Source organism: Melanerpes formicivorus, unplaced genomic scaffold (assembly GCF_026170545.1).
Source record: "Melanerpes formicivorus ecotype bairdi unplaced genomic scaffold, bMelFor1.0.p_v2 SCAF_1, whole genome shotgun sequence".
Classification (NCBI taxonomy): domain Eukaryota; kingdom Metazoa; phylum Chordata; class Aves; order Piciformes; family Picidae; genus Melanerpes; species Melanerpes formicivorus.
Genome location: NW_027142353.1, coordinates 24,963,778 through 24,989,029, shown reverse-complemented (window position 1 = coordinate 24,989,029; position 25,252 = coordinate 24,963,778). Strand labels below are relative to the sequence as shown.

Genomic DNA, 25,252 nt, shown 5'->3' with positions numbered 1-25,252 from the left:
CCTTAACTTTTGCTTTGTCCTGAAATGACCAGGTAATGGGACTAGATGGTCATTGTCAGTTCCTTCCAACTGAAGGCTTTTTTTAAAAAATATTTTTTTTTCTGCTTTGTTCTCCCCATTCTGTTCTTACTTTTCTTCATACCTTCATTCCCTAACAGTACATGCTGAGGAAATCTCTGATGACATTTCTTCCCAGCCTTTCACTAGGAATTAAACAGCTAACCATGTCCTGTGATAGGCATTGGCTCTGTCACTTTGTGGGAAGGGAAAGAGGGTAGGAGCTGTGCATTGGCCAGAGATAGTTTGACCATCTGAACAAGCTTGCAGAAAGCAAGTATGAAATGCAGTTTTTGAAAGTATTTACCCACTTTAGCTGAGTCTCCACAGGATGTCAAAACTCTATGGCTCTGACACTAGTGAGGCTCAAAGATTGAGTTCTCAGTCTGAAGGAGGATGTGCTCCTCAATTGTTGGAACTCTTTTTTAAGTGAGCAGTACCTGTTCATTTCTCCATTATTTTTCCCCCACTTTGTACTCATTTTTACAAGTGCCTGAGCTGTTTCTCTTGGAAAAAAACATAGCAAGAGCCTGAGAACAGCAGTACTCCCTCAGCAAGGAAGGTCCATCTGGCTTTTTGCTTTCTCCAAAGTGACCAACCATAAACATATAAAAGAGCATATGTGCAGTGCAGGTCTACTTCCGTCTGGGTTCTGTGGGTGCTTATAGGCCTTGATGGCTGGAACCAGCCTTCCCTGGGACCCCTACCCACACTGTCTCCTGCAAAGGCCCTAGGGGATGTGTCTCAGCTCAGCCTGGGACCTTCATTCCCAAAGTGATGTTATAGGATGGTCCTGGGACCTGGGGCTGCAGAGAGCTGCTCTCCTGGTTGAACCTCTTCAGATCCATGTCATGTCTTGTCATGCAGAGCTCAGCATAACTATTCAATTCTGCTTTATTACATTCCATTACCTGTGCTCACTGTGAGTCAAATGATGATGAGACTATTATTTGCCTGAAATGCCAAGGCTTTTCAGCTCAAAAAACACATCTGAAGGACACATACAACAAAGGTTACATGTGGAAACAGGATAATGCTTGGTTTGATTTGATTTTTCTGAATGCTTCAGGGCTCACAAGCATTAACACAACAGAATAGAATTAACCAGGTTGGAAAAGACCTTCGAGATCATGGCGTCCAACCTATCATCTAACACAATCTAATCGACTGAACCATGGCACCAAGCGCCCAATCCAGTCTCTTCCTAAACACCTCCAGTGATGGTGACTCCACCACCTCTCTGGGCAGCACATTCCAATGGCCAATCACTCTTTCTGTGAAGAACTTCTGCCTAACAGCCAGCCTAAACCTCCCCTGGCGCAGCTTGAGACTGTGTCCTCTTGTTCTGCTGCTGGTTGCCTGGGAGAAGAGACCAACCCCCAACTGGCTACAACCTTCCTTCAGGTAGTTATAGAGAGCAATAAGGTCGTCTCTGAGCCTCCTCTTCTCCAGGCTAAGCAACCCCAGCTCCCTCAGCCTCTCCTCACAGGGCTTGTGCTCCAAACGCCTCACCAGCTTTGTTGCCCTTCTCTGGACATGTTCCAGCAACTCCACATCTTTCCTAAACTGAGGGGCCCAGAACTGGACACAGTACTCAAGGTGTGGCTTAACCAGTGCAGTGTACAGGGGCAGAATGACCTCCCTGCTCCTGCTGGCCACACTGTTCCTGATGCAGGCCAGGATGCCACTGGCCCTCTTGGCCACCTGGGCACACTGCTGGGTCATGTTCAGTCTACTATCAACCAGTACCCCTAGGTTCGTTTCTCCTGGCCACTCTCCAGCCGCTCTGACCCCAGCCTGTAGCACTGCATGGGGTTGTTGTGGCCAATGTGTAGAATCTGGCAGTTAGATGTGTTAAATCTCATGCCATTGGACTCTGCCCATCTGTCCAGCCTGTCAAGGTCCCTCTGCAATGTGGATGTACAGCCAGGAGCAGGCTGACACTTCAGTTTAGCTTGTAAAAATAGCCACTGCAGTGCTTGACAACGATTTCTGTGAAGACTTTTTTCCCAAATGTCCTATCTAAACCTTGGCACGACTTGGGCCCATTTCCTCTTATCACTTGTTACTTGGGAAAAGAGACCAACTCCCACCTCGCTAGAACCTCCCTTCAGATAATTTTAGACAGCAATATGGTTTGCCCTCAGCTGCCTTTCCTCTGGGCTAAACAGCCCCAGTTCCCTCAGCCACTCCTCATAAGAGTTGTTTTCTTGACCCTTCACCAGCTTTGTTGCCCATCTCTAAACATACTCCAGCACGTCAATGTCCTGCTTGGCGTAGGGACCCAAAACTGAACACAGTATTCAAGATGCAGGCTTTGCACTCCTGAGTAGAGGGACAATTGCTTCCCTACTTCTGCTGGCCATGCTATTTCTGAATAAAAGCCAGAATGCTGTTGGCTAGCCTCTTGGGCACCTAAGCACACTGCTGTCTCATGGCTGTCAATCTGCATCTTGAGGTCCTGTTTGGATCGTTTTTCAGCCACTTTACCAAGACTAACATTGTATGGGGTGGTTGTGACTGAAGAGAAGGGCCTGGCACCTGACTGTGTTGAACCTCACACCAGCCTGTCCAGACCCCTATCCTCAAGCAGATGAGTGTACTCGCCTAACTTGACATCATCTACAAAATGCTGAGGGTGCACTCAATCCCTGGACTGTACAGCTGAACTAACAGTGTGTGCTCAGTTCCAGCATTGGCTATTTGTGTATCCCATTTTCCTTTTCTAAATGTGATAGGGACTTGTTTTTATGTACCTTGTGTGGAGGAGGCACTGATGTTTTTCAGCTGGCAGGACTCTGCAAAGATGATCTGTAGTATTTTGCATGATAAATGTGTACGCCTTGATGTGTGAGTGTGTAATGCAATGGAGGTCTGAAAGAACAAACTGCAGTGTGCCTACCTCTGTGAGCATGGGGGGTGGATGGTGAAAGCAGGAGCACTGGTGCACAAATGCATGCAAAACATGTAATGCCTTTTAAAAACAAGTCATTTTAAAAGTGGATGAATGGAAAAATATGTTTGCTGGGGGAAACAGGTATATTTCATGCAGCAGCTTCTTGTAACATAGCAACCAGGGCAGAACACAAAAACGGACATGGAGGGAGACAATCAGAGGGTGCTTATGAGGCAGTGGCCATTTTTGTTGTTTTCCATCACACAAAAATTAGCCTGACCTGGTTACTATTATCTTGACAAGGAATCACCTATACGTGTAAGTTTTGTATGGCATTGTTCACTCCAGTCTCCATGATGAGGTGCTGCCGCTGCCTGTCACTACTGTATCAGAACGACCCAGGAAAATTTCAGTGAGTCCTGTAAAGCTCAGGTGCAGTGAGCACAGCAGCATCTTATCACATCTTTGTTTCAAGACAATAGATTCCTCACAGGACTGCATAATGATTTTGGAGCTGTCACAGACGTGAATAAGGATCCCTCCATTGTCTTGTCTTGTCGCCATACACCCAATGTAGAAGCATAAGTAGTACCTGAAGAACCTTAAGTGTAAATTAAAATTATGAAAGAAAAGGAAAATATTCAAAGCCTTAAGTCCTGTGATAGGTGGTTTATGAAACTCAGCATGTGAGAAACGAACTCGCTGCTGAAAATTTATAACCAGTTTATTATAAAATAAAGGCAACACAGCGCTGGGCGCATAGCGAGTTTGCTAGAGGCGCACCCCAACAACACGAGGTGAACTGATATAGACGGCAAACATACATATTAAAACATATTAACATACATATTAACATTAAAACGTACATATTCATATATTCCCCAGCACGCTCCCACCCCTCTCCATCAGGACAGACAAAACCTGCACTTTTGACCTGGCCAGTCTTTAGACCTGTTGGTACCTCCCCTTTCTCTCCCAATACCCCACACAATACAGACCATCAGCCCAACGATCCAAGCCCAACGATCCAGGCCCAACGATCGGGCTCCCCCCCCCCCCCCGGTCCCCAGTAATTCCCCTTACGAAAGCCAAATATTATAACCAGTTTCTCACAAGCACATACCAGCACCTCTACAACTTTCTTGCAGGCTTCTTTCTGGTTTTTTTGCAAACCCTCTCTATTCTTCTCAGCACTGTTGAACTGGCTGGTGCTGGCTGGCCACAGTTCCGGAAGTTCAGTCCACAAGGGGTTTGCCTAGTCCTTTTTCTGTCATAGTGGTAGGTTACTGCATTCCTGGCAGGACCCAGGTCTTTGTTTTGTTCCTTCATTTTTGTTTTGTTCACCTCTGCTGAAGTGGCTGTGATGAGGGAGCGGAGATAAATTCTTTTGGGGATTCAGATTACCCTGAGAGAAGGTGCTGAATGCTGCTAGCTAGGCTGCAAAGTGTTACCTGACGCCAGTTAATAAGGTCTTGTCTCAAAAATAATGGGTGATAATGAAAGCAACACTTCGACTTGATGTTCAATTTTATAGCACTGAAATGATAAGAACTTTCAAGACCCATACTTAAACAGCTTAAACTGAAAATTTGAGCTAGTATCTGATCCAGATTAATTCAGTAAGTGCAGGATCTTCAAATAATGCATATTCCCCCATTTCTTTTTTTTTTTTTCACCAGTGCAACAGGGAAGGAAAGCTACATCCCATTAGTTATTTCTTACAGCTCCTTCACTGATGTGTGCATGACCTTAACATTTTTAGGACTATTTAGAAAAATGCTGACCTAGCTTGGATATTGTCAGATAAGACTCAATAGGTTTCCTTAGTCTTTCTTTCAAAGGAAACAGTTATAAATAATAATGGAAATTTAAGCGTCTCCTTTTGTCATTTAAGATTCAGCACCACCAACTCACAAGACACACTTCCCCCTGATTTTTAACATTCTGTATATTACATCAGGTATTGGGGGTGAAGTACTAAATGAGTTGGGTTTGGGGGGTGTGAGAAATTGTTTTTAATATTTGGCTTTGGCAAGGGGAATTGCTGGGGACTGTGAGGTTCGATCTTTGGGCCGATTGGTTGTCGTGGTCTTTATTGTGTGGGGTTCAATGGTTCGACCCTTGTGTATTGGGAGAGAAAGGTGAGGCGCCGACATGTCTGAAGACTGGCCAGGTCAAAGGTACAGGTTTTGTCCCAGCCCTGATGGAGAAGGGTGGGAATGTACTGGGGAAAGGTATGAATATGTATAAATATGTATGTTTGACGTCTATGTAAGTTCAACTCGTGTTGTTATGGTGCGCCTCTGGCAAACCTGCTATGCGCCCAGCGCTGTTTTGCCTTTATTTTATGATAAACTGGTTGTATTTAAAATTTAGCAGTGAGCTCGTTTCTCACAGGGGGGTTGTTTGCTTGTGGGGTTTTTGTTTGTATTGGGCTTGTTGTTGTTGGTTTTTTTTCCATTTTTAAGTGTGTTGCTCTTTGACATTCGAAATAATTTTGTCAATAGTCTGTGGGTTTTGTCACATTTTAGGCCTTTATTTGGGCCGTTCAGCTCTTGTGCTGCAAATCAAAGCTAGCAGAGAAACTGGCTGCAGCACGAGGAGCAGTGCTGGTTGTGAGAAACGAACTCACTGCTGAAATTTACAACCAGTTTATTATAAAATAAAGGCAACACAGCGCTGGTCGCATAGCAAGTTTGCTAGAGGTGCACCCCAACAACACGAGGTGAACTGATATAGACAGCAAACATACATATTCATATACCAAAACGTACATATTCATATATTCCCCAGCACGCTCCCACCCCTCTCCATCAGGACAGACAAAACCTGCACTTTTGACCTGGCCAGTCTTTAGACATATTGGCACCTCAGCTTTCTCTTCCAATACCCCATACAATACAGACCATCAGCCCAAGGATCAAACCCAATGGTCCCCAGTAATTCCCCTTGTGAAAGCCAAATATTATAACCAGTTTCTCACATGGTTAAGTGCAGCTGGCAAGAGAAGCCATTAGCTTCCAAAGATTCTCTGAAAACATACAGCCATTTAATTTTAAATGAAAAGCAGCAGAACGCGTATAAAAATTGAATGTGAGGTTGTTGAAACATTGTTGATACACTGTTGATACACTGTTTGGAAGCTGAATAAGCTGCTCCAAAACCATGACAGGCACAAAGCCTTTGTTTTTTATTTGTTGTTTTTTTAACTGATATTTACATTCCACATCAGTTCCCCATAATGTAATAGCTCATGACAGAATGCAGCCCAGTTCTAGTTTGACAGGCAGGGCCATTTCCATATTGCTAAATGTCGATAGCCTCAGAAACAAGGCAACAGAAATGCAGTGAAACTATCAAGTCGGTGACAATTTTTATTAAATGTAGAGCATTTTAAAAGAAAGAAAACAGATGGCACCTAAGTCAGTTGCAATGTACTCAGACACAGTTCCCAAGCTGCAGGGATGCTGGATCTACTTTCAGAAGCAGAGCTGAATTTGTAAAACAAAGTTACTATTGTGGCAATAAAGCTCTCACACCACGCTGAGTTTGCACAAAGGCAGGCTGCAAGCCTGAATTTATTTGGTGTCACTGGGAGAAGCGAAGAACAAGCAAGCGTGAAGCAGGTGGCAGCTCCTCTGAGGGGAGCAGGCTCAGGCCCTGCTGTATTGCTGTGCAAGGGGGATTGGGACATGGACTTGGAAACATACTCTGCTTTCATTAGCCATTGCATTTTGTAGCATTACCACGAGGTACGCCCTCACTTAGTGAGCAGAGCCTCCCCAAGCCCCACTCAGATGAGGAGTGCGGTCTTCCCTACTGACACAGCTGTATAAAACCCCGTCCCAAACTCAATCTCTGCTCCCACAGGCACCTGCCAACATGCTGGCACTGCCAGAGATTGACATCAGCACAGAGAAGCTCATCACAGCATTTTCTCTGCTGGCAGGAGACGTTTCTTCTCTCTTCAGGGTCACATTTCAGGGAAGACCCTGCGGGCAGCATTGCCTCACACCCATGGCTCCTGGTGTTGCCTTTGGTGTTGCCTCTCTGCTCCTGTCTTTCCTCAGCATGTTGTGGCAGGTGTTACACAGCTACAAAAATGGGTTTGCTGGTGGTGGCCAGTACCTCCCACTGGTCCCCTCAAGTTGTAGAATAGATGTCTGCATCTACTGAATAAGAGGTTGTCCCAAGAGTTCCTTGCCTGCAGAGTAAGAGAGCTCCAAGCCTTTAGGCAGATTCAGGGGTACCTTAGGATGTAGCTTGCGATACAGCTGGGGTGCAGATGCTGACTAGTGCACTCTCCACATCTGAACCCAAATGTTTTGAATATTCCTTCCATGAGAAGTCAAAGGCCAGGCTCTCTGCCCTGTTGTGCAGGAGGTCACAATCACAAAAAAGCAAAAATAAGTGAAAGGCTGCAGGACATGGCAGTGTGACCTGACAGACATGGGTGTTTAGCAGTTTTCACCGAGTTGCAGTTTGACTTCCACTCTGGTAACTAAAAGAGATGGAAAATCAGAAGTCCCAAATGGAACATTACTGCTAATTAAACCGTGTTAATTACCTATAATGTTATCAATAGGTACTCACAAACTGGGCATTTGGTTAAAGGTAGAGGAGTAGCCTGAAAGTCACTGTTGGCCAAAAGGTACCAAGCTTGAGTTTGTAAGCATGTGCAAAAGCACTGCTTTCCTTTGTCCTGAAGATCCCTCTCACAGGTGAGAGCACTTCCAAATGGATGGGAAACACTGGCTTTAGAGCAGGCTCACATGTGGTTAAGATCTCTGCCCAATCTCCTCCTTTTAATGCCTGACTCCTTTTAATACCTGACTCAGCCAGGACACCCATGATAAAATCCTGTCTCTCCAGTCAGGATAATCTTGGCAAACAATCTTTATAGGGGAGCTAAACCCAAATGATACTCTGACAGCAGTTTTACTTAAGCTTGTAAGTAATTTTAGTTGGCAGCTCACACAACTTGGTATTAAAGTTCTTCTCAATTGTATCTACTTCTGAAGAATGCAAAGTAGCAGAAATTTTTCTAGAGCCATAGATGAAAAAGTTGCAAAAGATCACATCTCAAAGTCATAGTCAAAATGGTTTTGCTTTTATTTAATGCTTAATACCTGGAAAAATACAACACATAATTTTCCAGTCCAGAGCAATTAGATGTTATGTTTAATAATAAAATGTCCAAAGAGGATGTAAAAATAAATTAATATCTTACTGTTGAAATTAATGACAAAGCAGGTCTTGGTTTCAGATAATTGAGGCATTTTCAGCGATGAAAGATAAATGAATGCATTCTGCCCTTCCATAAACACACAGCCTTCACTTAAACCAGTAGAAGATAGATATACACACACACAGAGAGCCACGTGTCTGCATCAGAGGGCAGAATTTGGCCTAGATCTTACAAAACATTAATACAGAATCAGGTTGGAAAAGACCTTTGAGATCATCGCGTCCAACCTATCACCTAACACCATCTAATCAACTAAACCATGGCACTAAGTGCCTCATCCAGTCTCTTTTAAAACATTTCCAGTGATGGTGAATCCACCACCTCCCTGGGCAGCCCATTCCAACAGCCACTCTTTCTGTGAAGACCTTCTTCCTAACAGCCAGCCTAAACCTCCCCTGGCACAGCTTGAGACTGTGCCCTCTCATTCTGTCACAGGTTGCCTGGGAGAAGAGACCAACCTCCACCTGGCTACAACCTCCCTTCAGGTAGTTGTAGACAGCAGTAAGGTCTCCCCTGAGCCTCCTCTTCTCCAGGCTAAGCAACCCCAGCTCCTTCAGCCTCTCCTCATAGGGCTTGTGCTCCGAACCCCTCACCAGCTTTGTTGCCCTTCTCTGGACTCGTTCCAGCAAGTCAACATCTTTCCTAAACTGAGGGGCCCAGAACTGGACACAGTACTCAAGGTGTGGCCTAACCAGTGCTGAGTACAGGGGCAGAATGACCTCCCAGCTCCTGCTGGCCACACTATTCCTCATGCAGGCCAGGATGCCTTCTTGGCCACCAGGGCACTCTGCTGGCTCATGTTCAGCCTACTGTTGACCAGTGCCCCCAGGTCCCTTTCTGTCTGGCCACAGACTACAGTTAAGACTGCAGCTGACATTCATGTGTGTTTAATTTTGTTAAGCAATAGAACTGCAGAATATTCATATATCATACATTTTCCAAATCCTACATCTGCAAGTTATATGAAACATTAGCTTATAAAAAGTCATCACTGTACAACCACTTTTGCTTTTTTTATTCAAAGTCAGTGTCAAAACCATATAAAACATCTAATTTATTAAAACCAGGTATATTAAGTGCTGAGATTTGTATTAGTGTTCCTGTTTTAAGCACAAGAATCTATTAAAACAAAAGGTCAAGGTGGCTCAGAAAATTACAAACTTTCTAACATACTTGTAGCTGTACTAACACTTATCTGACACTGTATTTCTTTGAAAACCAATGTAACACAATGAGGTACAGATACCAACAGACACTTCTCAACTGTGCAGACTGTGGGCCTCACTCATCCTGCAAACACTACTGGCTCCAGAACTTCCTCCCAGGGCTGGTCTCGCCAAATCCAACAGAAGAACCCTGCTGTAGCTCCTGACACTGCCATTTGCAGAAAGGGGTCCTGTGAGCCTCATGTCATGCTAAAGAAGTGCTTCAGATTTCAAACTGATGCAAATCCACCTTTCAATTTTTTTAATATTTGAAAAGCTTCTGAAAAATCTTCTATAAATACTCCTTTAAAACTATTAGAGGTTTTCTGTTTCAAGGTAAATCTAATGAAATATTGAACTGCTTTTAAATTAGGCAAGTAGTGTTTGCACTGCTTTTTGTAAAAAAGCAACTATATTCCTTTGCTGTAAGGTAATTTATGTCTCCAGACACTCTTCCCTTTATTGTACAGAAAGGGACAGAGCTATTAGAATTTTGTTGGTGCAGTTGTCTGTGGAGATCTGAAAGAGTATTACAGTACCTTATCACAGTACTGTGATACTACAGTCCTATGGATTTTTTTGTGATGACACTGAATCTCAAATTCATCCCTTCTCACAAGTCATTCCTCCAGTTTGTTTTATTCTCCTTCTTCACTCTTCTCAGAACCACCTCCAGCTGAATTATCTGCCTCATACTTTTTATCAAGAGCATCTTCAAAAGATTTCCCACTGCAGTCATAGCTTTTACTTGTACATCCCGTATGAGTTCGAATGCGAGCTCCTGGCTGGTATAACTGCATGGCTGGGCGGTCCTAGAAGGAAGGAGACATGGTTAATGCTCTGATTAACCTATGTGGGATACATCTGTGGGATTTTAAACTGATGAATGTTTGTGAAGAAAGGATATTTTGTGTTAAATCATTCCACATTTTGTAAGACCCAGGGAAAATGGAGTGCAATGAAAATTGACTATTTAGTATCTGCCTTTGTTTACAACACTATTCTTGGTAGCCAAGCATTTTGAATAAATAAAGAAGCTGTAAAAATTGAAGATCCCATAAGTCATTTGATGTAAACTAGAAGAAATAGTGCATGCAATTATCAAAACCAGTGTTACAGGTAAAAATCGAAAAATGTTGGTACCTTCGCTAACGTCAACTGAGAAAATCAATAGCCTGCTCATTTGCAACTCTGTAGATGAATGACAAATATTACATGTAGGCATTAAAAAAAAGACTAACCAGAGAACAGTTTAGCAGGCAACAGCTAGAAAATTGTCCTCAACTGGACTTTACCAATTGATAAATGTGTAATGCTCTTCAAACCGTCAATCGTTACTAGAGTGTAAACATGGAATGCACATATGAATTATACGTGTCCAAAAAACCCTGCACAGTCATTGCTCCACTTCATCATACCTCGCATACTGAGTATGAGGGCTGGGGAACTCACCCGCTGAGAATAGAATAGAATAGAATAGAATAGAATAGAATAGAATAGAATAGAATAGAATAGAATAGAATAGAATAGAATAGAATAGAATAGAATAGAATAGAATAGAATAGAATAGACCTTCAAGATCATCGCGTCCTTTGCTGACCTTTGCATTAAACTCGTAAGTACAATCTGAGCATGCACAAGCTTTGTGAGAGACCCAGTCGTACACTGATTTGATAATGGGAAGTGGAAGAGCGAGCCAGTTTAAAAGGAAAACAAACCTCAAACTTGCAAATGGTGACATTAAATAGCAGTTTTTATTCTTGAAATTTCAGTAATAAAACATACTGCTTAAAAACTCTGCTGAAGACTGCTTTTCCTAGGGAGAGTATTTTACTCTCACAATACTAGTTTTTAATGTTACAAAGCAACCTATTCACTGAAGCCTGAGCTTTTTCAACGGTCTTGTTTTAAGTTTAGCAAACAAAACCAAGCAGCCTGTTTTAAGGCTCTGGCAGGGCAGTGAAATCGTCCTCCATTAAGCAATGCTCATTTTCAGTTTGCTTCATAAATTGAAGCCATTCTGATCTTTTGTTCATTCATTCTTTTTGCTAATTCCCAGTATGCTCTATCTTTTTTTCTTCCTTTTTCTTTCACCTTTGTCCTTTTTATTCCACATTTTTCTCTTTAGACCAGTGGTTTAGCTAGTGGTTTGTAGCATGATATGAAATGCATAACATACCTCTTTCTACATACAAACATCTGCATAAAGCTAGATCCCCTGATAAGCAAGCGGTGTCTCTTTTGTATCACAGACTCTGTACCTCACAGCTTGCATGTAAGCTAACACAACTGTTAACTTACACGTGTTAATTCTTACAAACTTCAGAAAGAAGCCTTGCCTCTGCCTAAAATCTTGTGTTGGCATTGCTAACTCTAGAGATAAGTTGAAAAACTCAGACACTATTTTTTATCTACATGACAAATGCTTTATGGAAAAAAGTCACCACACTGCAAAAACCTTTACTAACATTGCTTATTTTGTTTAGGGAAGAAATTTACCACTCAAAGTTCTGGACTAATCCAGAGACTTGGTGAGCGCTCAGAAGTGCAACAGGGACGAAACAAAAAGGAGGCATCTTAATGCTTGACAAAAGGTCCCCAAGATCCACCATACAGTTCCAATTTTGAGGACTGATTCACCAGATTGCAAGAGCAGTGTAGTAAGAATGAGGAAAACTGGTTTTCCAATCTCTGTTTCTGAACTAGCTGTTTTTCTGGCTGTCCTATAGCTTGAGCCACTGGTGTATGTGGGAAGTGGCTAATGCATATATGAAGATAAATTTCACCCATACTGTCCAGCTGACCTTTGCATAAACAAAAAACAAGCACACCAAGCTGCCTGTGTTTGTACAAGGTGACTTACTTGGACTTATTTGGAGCCCACCTGGACTTCCTCTGTGCACACTCCATAGACTCACTCTGAATGTGACCAGTTTACTCCTTGTCATTCTTAGCCCACATCACTGATCACTTGGTTTGAAAGATGTTTTACTGGCAGAATAAATTTCTAGACAAAACAATGTTTCAGTAACCTTTTGTAGAAATTCTAGCATTGGACGGGAGAGTGAATGAGGGTGACAATGAGAGCCACCTCCTGAAAAGACCCTGGCACATCCATGAAATCAGGCAGTCTGAGAAAAATGGCATCCATGTCTCTGTGAGCCACTTAAGGAACAGCTCTACTACATACCCTCCGACAACCCTTTTTTGCACTGGTTTTGCACCTGCTCCTGCCCTGAAAATGACCACAAGGATTATTTGTCCTAACAGCAGCCTTTTCATACTGGCAGGTATATGCAAGAAGAACTTGCATATTCACACCCTCTAAATATAATGGTCTCTGAATTAGCTTTTTATTTAAGTCCTTAATAGTTCCTCTACCAAGCAACACTTGCCCAATCCATAACATAACTACTTTATGAACTAGGTAACAGAATACCTAAGAGTACCTTAAAAGACTAGAATGCCACAGTTTGTTAAATTTGCATTACAGATCAGAGGTATAACAACTTTTAATATACTCAAAAAATACAAGGCTTCCAAGAATAGAGTTCTAAAAATGCTAGGCTTGAAAAGAAGACAGAAACTCTTCTATGTGTTGTAAATATCAATGATAAATATTAATCAACCTGTGACCTTAATTTATTTGAACTGCTGTTGTCCTCTGGTAACAATAGAAATAAATCTCAGTTTTACTAAAAATAAAGAATTGCTTTTTTTAAAAAAAAAAAATCTTTGTGCTGACTTTGCAAAAGTAAAACCTGTGATCTTGAAGTATATTTAACTAATGAAAGATTATCCTAAATGAATAAAAGAACCTTATTTCTTATGCGCTCCTTTTTGGATGCCATGTCATCACACTTGTCCTCTTTACCCAGTTTGTCTACTGCCTCCATAGTGAAGCTGTAGTTGTAGTTCCCTTTCTTTCCTCTGTCTTGGTTGTATCCTTTCCCCCATTTCAGCTCTTCTTCATTCCTTCTCACAAACTTGTCAAACTCACAGTGAGCTCTATGCTTTCTGCCATCATCCAATCGATACCTTTGTCTTTCAGGTTCTTTTTCTCGAAATCTTCTCTCCAAATCTCTTTGCTCTTTGTCACTATCATTTTGTGACCTACAAGTATGTATAAAAAGAAAGAAAACCCAAGCAATTAACAGTAAAACAAAGCTGCTGAAAGAAACTGTACAAAGCCGTCCTTTGACTTCAACAGTGTTTAGATCACTTGCATGGCAAGGCTGTTTTCTTCTCATTAAAAAGGGGTTATGTGCTATTTTACCAAGTGTCTCGACTATGTATGTCTAGCCCTTGTCTAGTCATTTAGTTCAGAAAAGCAGACAAAGCTTTGCAAGCAAAACTGGACTTTTGTGCAACTGTTGTGGAAGGCCCATTCTTTTTCTATCATCCCTCTTTGAAATAACATCAATAGTTTCCCAATACTTTCCAGAGAAACACAAGCTGCACAATTAGCCCTTGTGGGCTAGTCATGAGGTGTCGCATGTATGTGGGTATTCCCTCTAAAGGGAACATTCAGGGCCCAAAGGAATGGTGCAAGTATCAGGTATCAATCTGTAAATCATTCACTGACATTGCAACTGGCAGAAAACATTTGTGAACATTAATATGTATGTTCCAGGGTTTTGTTTATTATGTCTCCAATTAATTTAGCCTTACTTTGCATATTTTATTTAGATGAAAAGACCATTACCTTACCACAACACAATACTTAATTTCTGGTATGCTGCAATGGATTTATATTATAAAGACAATTAGTATGTAACATTTTGGGGCCTGTCTGATACAATTCTCAGCTTTCTTATTCGCTTCATTGTTCCTGTTCAGTAAGCAGATGCCTCTCTCATACAGCCAAACTGCAAATAATGAAGAAAGATTACAGAATAGATTGAAATTTACAAGGAGTAAATACAGGCATTTTCTGTATTTTTATATTATGTATGTGTAAGTACTTGAAACAGGAAAGTTGCTTATGACAGTCTTCTCACGTTTTGGGAATCAGCAGACAAAATCAGAGAGGAAAGAGATTTTGCTAATGGTGTAGTGATCAAATGGTGATATGCTTTTCATTTAGAATGGCTTTGTATCAAGAAAATTGTTTCTTTCTGTATAACTTTTTTTTTTTAATAACAGAACTGTGAAAATTGTCAGCCTCTGCCATGAACCTCTGCATTGGTAGGGCTGCCAAGACGAGGGCCCCATCTCAGGAAGAGCTGGAGGCCAGCAACAAAACCTGAATGACAGCTAAGTTATTTAGCATTTTACAAGACTCTGCTTGTGTCAGCATAGAACATTCACCAAGTGGAAGCAACGTCACAGCTGTCACAGACATCCTGCACACAGAAATACTGCACGTGTAGCATTGATACATAGACATAAGTGCTACATTAGTTCTCAGGGGGTCTGCGTCTGTAAGTTGTTCTGTTTTGTTTTACATTTAATATGCTGTTCAAGGCACTAACTCCAAGGTCTAGCAAGGCCTTCTAAAAGCCAGAAAGACACACCTCAATTAGTTGACGTAGCATAGCCTGGTACCTGTCTCTTCCCCTGCCCTTTTCTGTTGGAAAGGAAGGCATGGATGTGCCTTGAGGTAGGCAGATGTGACAGTTTTAGGCGGTGCCTTTAAAAAAGGGACAGCTAGTGAGACACTCTATCTGAATGTTTTGGTGTAGAAAGGGAAAACAAAGATAAATGCAAATGAATTTCATTGGTAGATCAGTGGGAAGGTAACTTTTAGGTTTTGCTCTGTGCAGTCAGTCTGGGTCTGTTTAGGTCTGAGTCTTGAACAGCTATCTTCTGTCTGTGCTGGTGGGTGCTGACCTTCAACTAACGAGTTAAGAAACTAATTCTTTTTTTTTCTTCCCTTAGCACATGCTTTGAACTAACAGAATTTCCCCCTTAATAATTACTTTTCTCTCTCTAACCCTTTTTGGGGAAAAAAGGGAGGAAGGGGGAAAAAGGTTTTTTTGGGGGGAGACCCTCCTCCATCGAGGAGAGGGGCAGGTTTTCTGTGTTACGTTCTTTGCTGTATATTTTTGTATATACTGTAAATACTGTATATTGTGTCTATATTCATCGCATTTCATCCTGCTTGTAAAATATAGCTTTTTCCATCTGCTCCTCTGAGTTAGCCGTGGGTTTTGTGTGTGTGTGGGAAACTGAACTTCTCTCACCACCACAGCAGGTGGCAGAGATAGAAGCTCCAGTTTCAGAGTGGTTAAAGTAGCTGTCTAAACTTCAGTCACAGCAAACAGGCAGACAAGACATGATGGTGGGATAACCAACTACAAAATATAGGTAGAAGAGAAAGTTACACAGCCAGAGAAAGAGAAAGCAGAAATGAATTGAAGGGAATGGAAGCATATTTCTGTTTGGTATAGTTTCAAATCCATAGGTGATCATGGACACTCATGCACCTACTGAGGTTTTAATTCATGGTAGAAAGCTATTGCTACTCAGCATTAAAACACGGTTTCAAACAGGCAGTTCAGTCTCCTGCATGCAGAGCTGATTTCTGAGTCAGTTACAAAGTAGATTCCACTTTAATTCGTGATCCAGCTGAAATAGCTCATAGCTTGCTACCTAATCACACCCACTAAAAATCATGATGAAATGAGCACTTGCGAAGACAAGATAACACTTACTGTACCTGTGCAGCCAAAAGGGTTCTGTTTTACACCTGGAAAATCTACATTAATGACTTTATTAAAATTATAGGATCAATAGTAAAAATGTGATATGGCACCACCAAAAGCTAGATACATAAAAAGCCTTATTAGCAAACAGACTTGCCCCTGTGTTTCTACTGACCCTGTTCTCTTTCCTTTGTTGAAGAACATCAGCAAAAGAGTTCCTGAATATGTTCAGTTCCCATTAGAGAACAGGAATTTGAAGTTTGCAGCACCTTTCAGGATATAGTATATTGAAACACAGAGCCCATGTCTGAAGTCCTTAGTCAGAGACAAAAGAAGATGAACAATGCATGTAGGACATTATTGTTGAACCACTTCTTCAATTAGCAAACTCAATGGGTTAATTTTCCCATATTCAAAGTTTCTTTACTTTTCTGTTTGCCTTTAGGAGCACGTTTGCAGCTCCTGCACACATTTCATAAAAATCAAGAACCTGTGTGGGGAAAGGTAATATTTAAACTACTCAGAATAGGCAGGTAGTCTGCAAAGCTCCTAGAGAATAATCTCAAACTTCCTATAATATTTTATATATCAGCTTTGGGTAACTTACTTAAATGCTCAATTGCATCCTCATGTACTGCAAATTTGTTTTGAGAGCTTAGCAGAAAAGCTCTATCAAAGAACAAAGTAGTCATTATCTCAGCAGCACATTATTCTTAGTTATGTATTTTACATATCTTATGGGTGAATCCTATTTGCAATGGGAGAGAGAATCAGCTGCTGAAAACATGTAAGACATTTCCAAGCTACAGTAGTAATAGAATTGAGCTGTACCTCATATTCTGTGTGTAACACAAAAGGCAGCAGGAGACAGACAGCCTTCTGTAAGTATCTACCATAAGGCTGTCATTCACACCATACTGCCATTGCTATTGTCCCATTTATCAAACACATTGATATGTTTACTGCAGCAAAACTAAGTATAAAGCAAAAGTAAGGGATCCCAGCCAGTTCAGCGTTTGGTGTCAGCAATGGAAGGAGTGCCTTATCTGAGCTCTTGAGGGGGAACAGATGAAACAACAATGAAACTCTGAATGATTTTTCATACACAAATCTTGCCTGTGATTTCAAAACATGTCACAAATGACAAGCTGCATCCACTAATACTGCCACCAGGTCAGTAAGATGCTGCTAACACCTTTTACAAAATAGGCAGTGAGGGATTTGTTCACACACAGAACAAAATAACTGCCTTTGTGATAAAACACCCAGTCAATGCACCACTTACATCATGTTTAAGCCTTGATATGAAAGTATTTGGGATCCAAACTGAAGCCTAAAAGATAAATACTTACTTTTCCTTAAGTTCTTTTAGTGAAGCTTCCGAAGATTTGGATTTTATGCTCCCAGATCCAGGTGATTTATCCCATTTGTTTTCCTCAATGTCAGCTTCTTCACCTTTTTCTTTGTACTTTTCACTGGTCAGTTCATCTCCTTTTTCAGGCTTCTTGAGAAGCTAAGAGATATTTGTTTATATTATAAGATTACTCTCCTCTTTTATAATAGACATTTTAACAATGTAGTAAATATATCACTAACCTATTAAGATTAAATATATCTTGTTTAAATGCTAAGAATGTATTTCATAAAATATGAAATGCAAAGTTATTTTTAAAGGGCAGTTTACTTTTGCTAAGGAGTCATTAACAGGCACTCAACTGCCCACTTTTACAGAATCACAGAATCACTGAATTAACCAGGCTGAAAAAGACCTTTGAGATCATCAAGAGCAACCTATCACCCAACACCATCTAATCAACTAAACCATAGCACCAAGTGCCTCATTCAGTCTTTTTTTTAAACACTTCCAGTGATGGTGACTCCACCACCTCCCCAGGCAGCCCATTCCAATGGCAAATCACTCTCTCTGTGAAGAATTTCTTCCTAACGTACTTAGAATATGCTTAGCATTCTTACTGGAGGAAGCACTTATCTAATCTTAGGAGTTTTATATATACAGACATCAGTATGGCCTATGATTTCTTAGAAGTCATGTAACGGAGGTCAATGTGATTGTCAATAAAGCAAGAAGGAGAACCTCTACAATACTACAAAGACAGCAGAATTAATACATCACTTCTCAATATATTATATATAAATAACACGGATGCCAAATGAACTACTTGTGATAGACTGGCATACAGAATTAGGGGCTTAGTATAAAGACACCCTGACAGAAATACAGAGAGGGGAAAAAAATCGTATCAGTAGAAAGGATTACATTACATTTTGATCTTTGAGATTTAAGATTTTCAAGAAGTCTGTTTTTTTCACAACAAATAAGCCACACAGGGCGTGAGCAGTATGTAGCATTACAGGAATAATCTTTGTAGAAGGACTGTGTCCAACTATTTCTCTAACATTTATTTTTTATGTAGAACAGCATAGAATAAACCAAACCAGGTTGGAAGAGACCTTCAAGATCATTGCGTCCAACCCATCAACCAATCCGACCCACCCAAACAACTAACCTATGGCACCAAGTACCCCATCAAGTCTCCTCCTGAACACCTCCAATGACGGCAACTCCACCACCTCCTTGGGCAGCCTATTCCAATGGGCACTCTTTCTGTATAGAACTTCTTCCTAACATCCAACCTGAACCTCCCCTGGCGCAGCCTGAGACTATGTCCTCTTGTTCTGGTGCTGGCTGCCTGGGAGAAGAGACCAACATCCACCTGTCTACAACCTCCCTTCAGGTAGTTGTAGAGAGTGATAAGGTCACCCCTGAGTCTCCTCTTCTCCAGGCTGAGCAATCCCAGCTCCCTCAGCCTCTCCTCATAGGGTTTGTGTTCCAAACCCCTCACCAACTTCATTGCCCTTCTCTGGACTCGTTCCAGCAAGTCAACATCCTTCCTAAACTGAGTGGCCCAGAACTGGAGACAGGACTCGAGGTGTGGCCTAACCAGTGCAGTCTACAGGGGCAGCAGAACGTTTCATCAGTCTTTTCATTCCACCAGTTTTTCAGAAATGAGCACATTATTCTTCTCCAATATTTAAAGCTTCTACGATGTTTCTCTCAGGTAATACTTTCCTTTCCTTTCAGAGACAGAACTAGCTTGCACGGTCATATCACCACAAATAAACACTGGGTTTTTTTAGACAACCACTTTTGGGTAACACATAACAGGGGATTGAATGTACCCTCAGCAAGTTCACCGATGATATAAAACTGGGGGGCTTGGCTGACACCCCGTTAGGCTGTGCTGCCATCCAACAAGATCTGGACAGGCTGGAGAACTGGGTGCAGGCAGACCTCATGAGGTTCAATTAGGACAAGTGCAGGGTCCTGCATGTGGGGAGGAATAACATCAGGCACTAGTACAGGTTAGGGGCTGACCTGATGGAAAGCAGCTCCATGGAGAAAGACGTTGGAGTCCTAGTGGACAGCAAGCTCTGCATGGGACAGCAATGTACCCTTGTGGCCAAGAGGGCCAATGGTATCCTGGGGTGCACCAAGAAAAGTGTGTCCAGCAGGTCTAGGGAGGTTCTTCTCCCCCTCTACTCTGTCCTGGTGAGACCACACCTGGAATGCTGTGTCCAGCTGGGCTCCCCAGTTCAAGAGAGACAGGGATTTGCTCTCTTGAAACAGCCATGAGGATGATTAGGGAACTTTAGCATCTCGCCTGTGAAGAGAGACTGAGAGACCTGGAGCTGTCCAGTCTTGAGAAGAAAAGACTAAGAGGGGATCCGATCAATGTCTATAAACGTCTGAGGGGTAGGAATCAAGTGGAAGGGGACAATCTCTTTTTGGTGATGTGCAATAATAAGACATGGAAAAATGGATACAAACTTGTACACAGAAGATTTTACCTCATCATGAGGAGAAACTTCTTTTCAGCGAGTGTGATGGAGCACTGGAACAGGCTACCCAGACAGGTAGTGGAATCTCCTCTGGAGACTTTCAAAACGCACCTGGATGCATTCCTGTGTGGACTACCCTAGGTGGTCTTGCTTTTGACAGGGAGAAGCTGGGGGCTTGGACTCAATGATCTGTGGAGGTCCCTTCCAATGTCTAACATTCTGTGATTCTGTGATTTTAATAAGTCCCTTTTCTTATGAACTTCCAGAGTGATTTTCTTTTATGTCCAGGTATAGAAAAAAAATTTAAATATGTAATTCAGCTTCAGAACTACTATTTTACAGTGTGTATATATATATATATATATGTATGTATATTTATTTATATATATCTATATATATGTACACATTCAGGTGAAGGAAACTTGTCCAGGAAGAAATAAGGAAAGAATTACACAGCTCTGTGGCTTCTCCCCACCACAAGATCTGGAGAGAGTCTGTATGTCCTTACATTAAGCTACAGAGCATTATACCAGTTATCCTCTTCAAAGCAGCCTATAAAGCCTTTCCAACACACAAAATTTAGTTCAAATGATCTATATCATCTTATACTAATAAGGTTCTAAACGCCCGGACTTAATAGCACAAAGTATACTTTCCTAAGTGAAGTAATTAAGAGCACATCCATTCAGACTGTTATAACACAGCACAGTCTGAAATTAGCAAGAATTTGTTATAACTTGATTAAATCATACTATTACAACATATCAGTTCTGAGCATAAACATAAAAAACTCTCCTCACCTATGGCTAGATGAAAGTGCAAAAGCCATATCTGCAACAGTCTTCTGACATGTTGGCACAGAACAATTTGGCTCTGTCAGATGTTGATGTAGAATGCAGCAGTGTTGTGCCGATATGTCTGAGGTACCTGCTGTAACCGCATCAGCACATCACACTTTAAAACAACACTACTTAGTCAAAGCCCTACATTACTTCCCCTTTCTGTCAGAACTGATTTTGAATCTCCACACTGCACTGCAGTATACTAAATAAACAGTGAATGAAGATCTAGATAAAACAGTGAGACAACAAAGGAACATCTAGGTAACTTCAACAGAAGAATTGTGGTTCTTTTTCATTGAGGTACCTTGATCCTTATTTCTTTTTCAGAAATTTTCTTTTGCTTCTCCACTTCTTTCCTTTTACGTCTTTCTTCTTCTCTGCGTTTCCTTTTCTCTTCCTCTCGCAGACGTTTCTTCTCCAATTCTCTCCGCCTTCGTTCTTCCCTTTTCTCTTCTCGTATTCTCTGAAGAGTTCAAAATGATTAATTGTGAATTGTCCAACAGAAAACCACGTGGAACATAAATGTTGAACTTCAGGCAAAAGTCTGAACGTACCTGCTTTTCTAATTTTCTATTTTTAATATATTCCAAAAGGGGTGTTGTTCTTCTAGCTAAAACACAAAAAATTTGTGATATAGTGTTCAACTCCTACAATATGTACTCATTTCTTTACTTCAGTAGTAACCTCTTTTTTTTTTTTTCTAGCTTTATCTGCAAGGGAGCTAAGTCATTAATAAACCTACTTGGTTTACATATTTTTTAAGGCATTCCCATCATTCTGCTTTAGAAACATTTTGTTGCTCTTTTGCTGTTACAGTTAGAAGCAAGAGAATTCTGTTGCATGACTGTTGATTAAGTAAAACTTGTTTATTTTCAGTTCAAGAGACTAGCCTTTTTCTCTTGCTCATCAAATGGTTATTTCACCAAAAAGGAATGAAATATGTTCAGAATCAATCCCTGCATTTTAATTTTGTACATCACAACCTAGCTATATTGTTGTTCATATACAGCCCGCATTACTGTAACCTCACATGGTATTTTTCAATCCCAGATTTCAAAGTGCATCATGAAGGAAACACTCTAATTCCAACATATCAATTCCATTTAACTACCATTTAGCACTCACCTCTCCATAGAAAAACAGGATGAGTAAGAGATAAATGGTTTGTCCCAGGTCACACAGAAAAGTATCAGCAGATTGAATAAAATTCTTGCCTCCCCAATAAATAAAATGCCCACACCTACTGTATCACACAGCCATCCTTATGTTACAGAGCTGTCTCCACACTCTATCCTAAGACAGCTGCCTGAAACATGCCCAAATTCTACAAAACCTTGGAGAAATTAATCAAATTATATATCATGTATAGCATTGATGACTGTCAGTACTGAATTCAAACTTTAATCCATATACTTACAGCTGTGAGAATTTAAAACAAATGTTATTAGTCTTAGATGTCCCAGGATAGTTACAGAAAATGTTTCCTACTAGAAACTATGCATAGGATCCTTCCTCAAAACAGAAGATTTCACTATTAGAATGCATGACAGGATTTGGAAGAAGAAATAGCATAGCCAAATCTAGACACAATTCATATCCCAAAAACATGTGAATATTTTTCTCTTGAAAGCATGATTACCCTGGGGACAATCCATTCATTAATGATAAAAAACCTGATACATGGCTATGAATGAGAAGGTTTGATAGGATTCAGTATTTTAATTTATTAACAAATAATAATGGTCAAAAGCAACAACCATCCTCCCTCAATCCCTAGATTTTCCATGCTGCCCCTTCCCCTTTATCTCCCACTTGCTTGCAATTTTTGACAAATTCGTGGTCTGCAGGAACCCTCATGACCAGTCTCTCAAATCTGCAGCTCTGCCCTCTCTCCTGATCCCACAAGTTCCCCTGTCTGAGCAGAGGCCACCTCTGGGCACTTTTACATGCTGAAAGTGATCACAACTAGGGGAAATGGAGGTGGGGAGATTCAGGCTAGATGTGAGGAGGAGGTTCTTCACCATGAGAGTGGTGAAACCCTGGAATGGGTTGTCCAGGGAGGTGGTTGAGGCCCCGTCCCTGGAGGTGTTTAAGACCAGGCTGGATGAGGCTCTGGCCAGCCTGATCTAGTGTGGGGTGTCCCTGCCCATGGCAGGGGGGTTGGAACTAGATGATCCTTGTAGTCCCTTCCTATGATACAAATTGTAACTGGAGGGTCTGAGGAAAGGATAAGCTGCACTGGGACTCAAGTCATGTCTGTGGCTGTAATGCAGGAGGTTTAATTAGAAATTACAACTTGAAGTTCAAGGGAGAAAGAGGCAGTGTGATGAGTACTATCAAAAGGAAAGGGAAAACAAGAATCTTCATGAAAGCTGAAACATACCCATCTCATTCATGGGCCTCACTGCACGTAACAATGTAAGAAGGTTTTCTTAAATTTTTGAAAGAAAATAAATTACAAAATGAAAGCCTGTGTCAGCAACAACTTTCATATTTTATATTACTCTACAAAAAAAGGTAGAAGAATGAGCTCATCTTCAATTTGTTAGCTCAAAATCTGTTTTATAGCTCTCTGCCACACTGAAACTGACAAGCTAACACATCTGATGTAACGCATAAAACAATGGTGCTTCACAGTAACACACAGAATGAGTGGCCCAGTCCTGCCAAAAAAAAGTCCTGGGCATGTCTTTCATTGACCTCATAAGAGTAACATCTTTGAAACTGGACATACAACTAAACCCTTAGATAATATTACTATGAACATGCTGCAGTTTTGAATAGCAGAAAAAATATAGCAACTAGTTTCATTTCCTGTGATTTAACAAAGAAACAGAGCTCCTAATATAAAGTTGCTTCAGCCTCTACTGTTCCTCAGAAATCTGCAGCTCTCAAGGCTAATCATTCTAATTGATAGACTATTTTAAAGCTAATAAATCTTTCTTGAAATTGTAAACTTTTTCTAAATTCTTAGGAATTTCTGACTGCTTTTACTCTGTTGTCAAATACCAGGGAAGAGTTGGGGTAAATAAAAATTGCTGGAGAACTTCCCTATCTAGAACAGAAACAAGTTTTATTTACAACAGAATTATCTAAATGTCCATACTTCCAACATTTTAATTTCTTCTAAATTGTTTAAGTTCCAGATCTCTCTAGTCAACTCTCAAACAACAGTAAGAAGCAATAAGAGAAGAGGAAATGGCCTCAAGTTACACCAGGGGAGGTTTAGATTAGGTATTAGGAAAAATACAGCCACCAAAAGGGTTGTCTAGTTTGGAACAGATTGCCCAGGGAAGCGGTGGAGTCTCCACCCCTGCTTACATGTGGCACTTAGGGACATGGTTTAGTGGTGGACTTGGTAGTGTTATGTTTATGGCTGGACTCAATGATCTCAAATGGGATTTTCCAGCCTAAACAATTCTGTTCTATAATTCCAATAGAAAGAGGTGGCTACTTGTACACTGTAAAGAAACAATAGCAAAGGTCAATTTTACTCTCCTGGTTGATGGTTGCACCTAGGGGAGGAGTGCAAGTTCTGCATAGTGTCACTTGGAAGTAACGGCACATCCTTATTCCCTGTCATCCTGAGACTTGCATACTGACATTGAAGATTTCAGTGATGATCTGACTAAAGATTCCCCCCAAGACTGTGAAAGTCATGCTGCATGCATACAGAAAACAAGGTGATGCCTTACTTTGAAAGCCTTTGCAGAATCTTGACCATGAGAACAAAAAGAGATCATTTCATATTTCTCAATAAAAACAGCTAATATCAGGGATCAATTATTAAGTATTCTGTTATTTTATCTTTTTAAAATAAATCTTCCATCTTTTGATACATCTACAAGTATTCAGTAGCATTAAGGACCTGTTTCAGAAGCCTCTGTGCATGCAAAGTTTCCAGGGAGGTCAAATGATTCCATGCATAGAGACTCAGAAGAATAGGTAGGGTGATTCCTGCCACTGCTTGGCTGGCTAACAAAAAATTAACTGCGATAATCTCAATCTGTTAGACTGAACATATCACCTCTTGCAGGTAATAGCATAAAGATATAAAAATAAGGTATTTAATATTCTCAATAATAAGAAAAATCAAGAAAACAGACCAATGAGTTCTCTTGTTTTGGCCTCAATCTCTCCCAAAAGAATCTCAGGATTGGCACAGATTTTTTCTTCATCAGCACAGTAACTCTCTAAAAATTTTCTATATTCCGGATCTGTGAAGACAAAAAATTTGAATTATGTAAATGCATTGCAATGTGTAACAGAAACAGAATCTGTTTTCCACTGTGGCACCAAGAAAATATCTTTACCATCTTCAATGCTCCCAGCTTTGGCATCCTTCTTCTTCAGCTTCTTTTTGGAAATCTTCTGGAATGGAGCAAATTCAACCACTGCAGGGTACTCCAATCCTTAAAAGAGATCAACATTTTTTGCAGGGAAAAAAACCAATGTTCCCTATATTCAATTAAGGTTTTCAAAACTCTTGAAACTTG

The 25,252-nt window shown here is 40.9% G+C and overlaps 1 protein-coding gene across 3 annotated transcripts in view; it reads right to left on the bottom strand.

Annotated features, from left to right (window-relative positions):
• Window positions 1-8,046: 8,046 nt before the first annotated feature.
• Window positions 8,047-25,252, bottom strand: part of UPF3A (UPF3A regulator of nonsense mediated mRNA decay) — a 31,239-nt gene continuing 14,033 nt past the window's right edge. For 2 of the 3 annotated variants that reach the window (XM_068137282.1, XM_068137291.1), the window contains 7 exons: window positions 25,070-25,168; window positions 24,863-24,973; window positions 21,311-21,366; window positions 21,061-21,219; window positions 17,406-17,566; window positions 13,225-13,519; window positions 8,047-10,218 (listed from right to left, as the gene is read on the bottom strand). In XM_068137282.1, coding sequence (XP_067993383.1) covers window positions 10,045-10,218; window positions 13,225-13,519; window positions 17,406-17,566; window positions 21,061-21,219; window positions 21,311-21,366; window positions 24,863-24,973; window positions 25,070-25,168 — 1,055 coding nt within the window. In that variant the 3' untranslated portion in view covers window positions 8,047-10,044. The remainder of the gene's footprint in view (window positions 10,219-13,224; window positions 13,520-17,405; window positions 17,567-21,060; window positions 21,220-21,310; window positions 21,367-24,862; window positions 24,974-25,069; window positions 25,169-25,252) is intronic. The other variant, XM_068137301.1, reaches the window with a different exon arrangement.